The sequence below is a fragment of the Dama dama genome, chromosome 9 (genome assembly GCF_033118175.1).
Source record: "Dama dama isolate Ldn47 chromosome 9, ASM3311817v1, whole genome shotgun sequence".
NCBI classification, from domain to species: Eukaryota; Metazoa; Chordata; class Mammalia; order Artiodactyla; family Cervidae; genus Dama; species Dama dama.
The window spans coordinates 5,037,200-5,041,815 of NC_083689.1; the positions used below are offsets into that span (position 1 = coordinate 5,037,200).

At 47.7% G+C, this 4,616-nt stretch overlaps 1 protein-coding gene across 1 annotated transcript; it reads right to left on the reverse strand.

The window, feature by feature from the left end:
• Positions 1 to 1,729: 1,729 nt before the first annotated feature.
• LOC133061170 (nuclear envelope pore membrane protein POM 121C-like) lies at positions 1,730 to 2,941 on the reverse strand. Its single transcript, XM_061149157.1, has one exon. The coding sequence runs from the start codon at positions 2,939 to 2,941 to the stop codon at positions 1,730 to 1,732; it is 1,212 nt and encodes a 403-aa protein (XP_061005140.1).
• Between the last annotated feature and the right edge of the window lie 1,675 nt (positions 2,942 to 4,616).

Below are 4,616 nucleotides of genomic sequence, written 5' to 3' on the forward strand. Positions count from 1 at the left end.
AGAAGCTCAGTGAAGCCTAGTTGGGGATTCTCTCTATACTATTCTTGTAAGTCTAAAATTGTATCGAATTAAAATCTTTTTTAAAGACTAAAGTTGTCACAAGTCATTTCTTAACATACACTAGGCATGATCCAACCCATAGTGAAGTCAAGTGGGCAGATGACAAGCAGAGAGAAAAAAGGAAAGTGCCTTTTCAAAACATAGAAATCAGGACTCAGTATCTAGAGACATAAACTGGTTCCAGCTTTTCTGACTGGGCCACAGAAAACCTAGAGTTAAAAGTCTGGCCACTCATACTAGTCACTTCTTCCTTCACTGTGAATTCAAAAAGCAGAGGCAGGAATACTTGATAAATTAGCAAAGGTCATGTATGTATTTAATACATATTATTATATGTAATGTAATTCACATTATATATTCTATACATAATGTATTAAACACATACATATATTTTATAAACACATATGTAACATGCATGGTTGTATTAACACATATTACATATGAGTATATAACATTACATATATTATACATTGATTACTATGAGTATAATCATACACTAATATTATACATACATATATACATATATGGAGAAGGAAGTGGCAACCCACTCCAGTGTTCTCGCCTGGAAAATCCCATGGACAGATTGAGCCTGGCAGCCTACAGTCTGTGGTGTTGTGAAAGAGTCAGACATGACAGAGTGACTAAACAATATACATATATATGATACATATCTAATATATGATGTATATGAACTATGTATTCTCATAAATTATATACATATACACATAATACAGGCTTCCCTTGTGGCTCAGCAGCTAAAGAATCTGCCTGCAATGCAGGAGACCTGGGTTTGATCCCTGGGTTGGGAAGATCCCCTGGAGAAGGGAAAGGCTACCCACTCCAGTATTCTGGCCTGGAGAATTCCATGGACTATAGTCCATGGGGTCGCAGAGAGTCGAACATGACTGACTTTCACTTCACATACACATAATATACATTATATGACTATATTAATATATAAATGACATGTATAAATATATGTGACTATATGTATGCAACATATATAACTTTGCTCATCAACTGAATATTTATGTGGTACCAGATGTTCAAAGAGAGAATACAGAGATTTTAAGAAAGATGAACCAGTCCCCAGGTAAGAAAATGGGGAAGGCAGGAAAAGGCAACGATCACAGCAGTGGGTGTCCTGCTTACTCCTGCCTGGAGGGAAACTGGTCCAAAGCTTCCCTCTTCGGCTGCAAGGATGCTGACCACTGGATCAGGCCAAACTAACAACTTCCAGCCGCCTAAGTTCAGGTGCACTTCTGACAGAAAGATGATAAGAATGTCATGTTGTCTCTCTGGAGAGAACTGACTTGGTAGGGGAATGGGCTCTCAGGAGCAGCACTCTGGGCTCCCTCAAGAGCAAAACTGGACTCTGATGGTCTTGCACTGCTCCTCCAAGAAACCACTGAGGGGCCAAGCAGCAAAGTACTGGGGAACAGGCCCTGGTGGGCCAGGAAAAAGGAACCAATATTTTAAGCAAAGTGGAGCAAGACAAACAGGGAAAACCGAGACAAAACACCTCATAGAGATGGCTACTCCAACCAACAAGGAGGCCACTAGGCCTGGGGAGCTCTACATCTTCCAGAAGCTCCTTGGCTGTGAATTAGTGCTGGGAGCTGGCAGAGTAGAAGGCTGAGGAGTTCTGCAGACTGAGATGGTTTTAGTCTTACCCTTCCAAGACATTGTTAATCCACCGGATCGCAGCTCTCTTCTCGAGGTCAAGGACTTCAGCAGTGACTGGATAACCTGTCTGGAGGGGTGGGGGCAAGATCAGTGGGCCATTTCGCCTGGAGGGCAGCAGAAGAGGAATCTTGCGTTTGCGGGTCCTGGAACTGTCAGATGACTGTGAGCAATTTAAGTTTTGTTTCTTCCTTAAGTGGTCATCGGCAATTTTTTCATCCTCGATCTTCCTCTGCGGTTCCATTGAGGCTGAAGGGTTAGGCCCATGGCCCTCCTCGCTGGTTTGCTCTGAGAGCACATGAAGATGCGATGGCTCTGAGCCCAGGAGCCCGGCTGCGCCTGGACCACTCCCCTGGAGCTGTGGGAAAACTCTTGTGGAGCTGTACGAACTGGTGATGGCATTTCGCTTGCTGCATGAACTCAAAAAGTAGGTCTGGGATTTCCTAATCAGGATATCTTCAGAGCTCTTGGAACAGAGAACCAGAGGCCCACGCCTGGGCACAAAGGACGAGAGGACCCCATCGATCATGAGGCGTCTAAACGCGGACTTCGCATTCCCACCTGGGTTCGAGCCCTTTCTCTGTTCATCCTCACTCTCCTGGGCTGAGTGCGCTTTCTTTTGCTTTGCTAGCCCCTTTCTGCTCTCAGCCAAGGCTGTCAGGTCCTTCTCTTCCTTTCCTCTCAGTTGACCGCTCTCTTCTAGGGCCCTCACCAGAATCTCCTTGACACAAAGGTTTGGGAGGTGAACAGAAAATGAAGACCACGTACAGACGACTGTCTGCTTCAGAGGCAAACGGAGCGTCAGTCTGCCCTTTGCGGATACCATCCTCAGGATCACTGAGGTGTAGAACATCTTGGAACTGCAAGCAGACGGCAATGGCTTCTGATGGCCACTCCGGGGCACAGAGGGAAAAAAACCCCAAAATAAACACCGGGCTTGCTGGATTGAATATAGCCGCTGATGGACTAGGACAAACCGCCGACGGTACAGACGACGACGGGGTGAAGCCATGAAACCCTCATAGGACAGCCTGCGATCCAGGTCCAGAGTGGGGGCCCCCGAGTGAACCCGGAAAGCTGGGGGAACACGGCTGGCGGTGTGCGCGGGCCCGAGGCACTCGGGGCTCTCTGGCTGGTCCCCGCCCCTCAGAGCAGGTGACGACGGGCGAGGGCGAGGCCGGCTCAGGTAACCGCCCATGAGGCGCAATTCTGCACAGTCTGCCGGGACCTTCAAATGGAGTCTAGTGGCTCAGAGAGATTTCCGTTAGCTGCCTAAGGGGTGCCAGGCAAAGCGCTTACTGTTGGGTGGCGCCTGTGACGCGTCGTTGGAACGCGTGAGCGAAGAAAGGGGACGGTAAGCCTGCGCGAGGGAGGGGTAAGCGCACCCGGGTGCTTCCTGCCGGATGCAGCGTAGGTGTTGGCGGGGCGCAGGTGTCTCGGGGCGCTGGTGTCGGCGGGGCGCAGGTGTCTCCGGGGCGCGGTGTCAGCGGGGCGCAGCTGTCGGCGGGCCGCAGGTGTCTCCGGGGCGCGGGTGTCGGCGGGGCGCGGTGTCAGCGGGGCGCAGGTGTCCGCGGGCCGCAGGTGTCTCCGGGGCGCGGGTGTCGGCGGGGCGCGGTGTCAGCGGGGCGCGGGTGTCCGCGGGCCGCAGGTGTTGGCATGTGGAGTACCGGCTCCCTGGGCGCAGCCGCAGTTCCCGCAACCAGGCCCCAGCTCCGTCGCGGGAAAGTGACTGGCAGTGATCCCCAAACCTAATGGCTCCCGGCTCAGCAGCGCCCACTCTATGCTGCAGCTCCGGGATCAGCACCGGATACCCCAGGGAAAAGCCATTCTGATCCCGTGCCCCCGAGATCCTGGGGGCATAACCACCCAGGCATCCAAGACTGCAGGAGGGAACCAGCTGGACGTGGGAAGCCAGAGTGGAGGCTCCCCATCCTGCTTCCTTTCGACTAAATCTTACTTTTCTGATACCCCACGCCCTCCTTCTCCCCTGGAAAGTAAGGTTTCCAAGACAGTTTACAAAGACCAGAAGTGGAGAATTGGTGTCTTTTTAGGCAGCTCTATATCCAGGAGCAGTGTTATCTGGGACTTAAAACTTGAATTTTGCAGGTCGTACTTTGCCATTACCCTAATCTTTGCTTTCTGCCCCTCAGCAGATCATGTGGGGCTTTGTGTCATTCCTTTTCAGTAAGTCTGTGTCTATGGATGGGAGAAGGGACCAGGCAATTCAAATTAGAACTCAGAATTTGAGTCTCTATAAGTATTCTGACTGCAGATAGGATTATTAGTTGAAAGTTGAAACATTAGAATATTCAGACTATTTAAAAATTTTTGATGTTTTCATAGCTACACTCACTTTGATTTGGTTGTTTTTTGTTTTGTTTTGAAACTGTTTTGCCTTATTTTGGATTATCATCACTTAGTGAATGATGCTTGGCATTTTACTAGATCAGGTAGTTTTTCAAAGGAGTTATTCCAGTCAGTGTTGTGCTCAGCAAGCAGAGAAGGGTAGTATGATTCTGTGTAACCAGCATCCAAAGCTATACTTTAGCTAACTATTCTAGTGGGTTATAAAATTCAGGAGTTTGACTTTCATCTTTATATAGAAAAAAAATTAACAATATTGACAACCTCCCAATGTTTTTTATCTGTCTGCTGTGCTTCAAAGTTCTTTTAAAAATGAAAACAGAGAAAAATTCATGATGGGTGGATATACTACCACAATATAAATGGAATTATTCCAGGTATTTGAAGGTAATCCATTCCTCAGTAAAAGAAATAAATCTTAATAATAGACACATTAAAATATGTTATCCAATAAAAGTTTTCCAGAAGAATTTTTCAACCATTAATTTTTTAACTTTGTATTTTATATT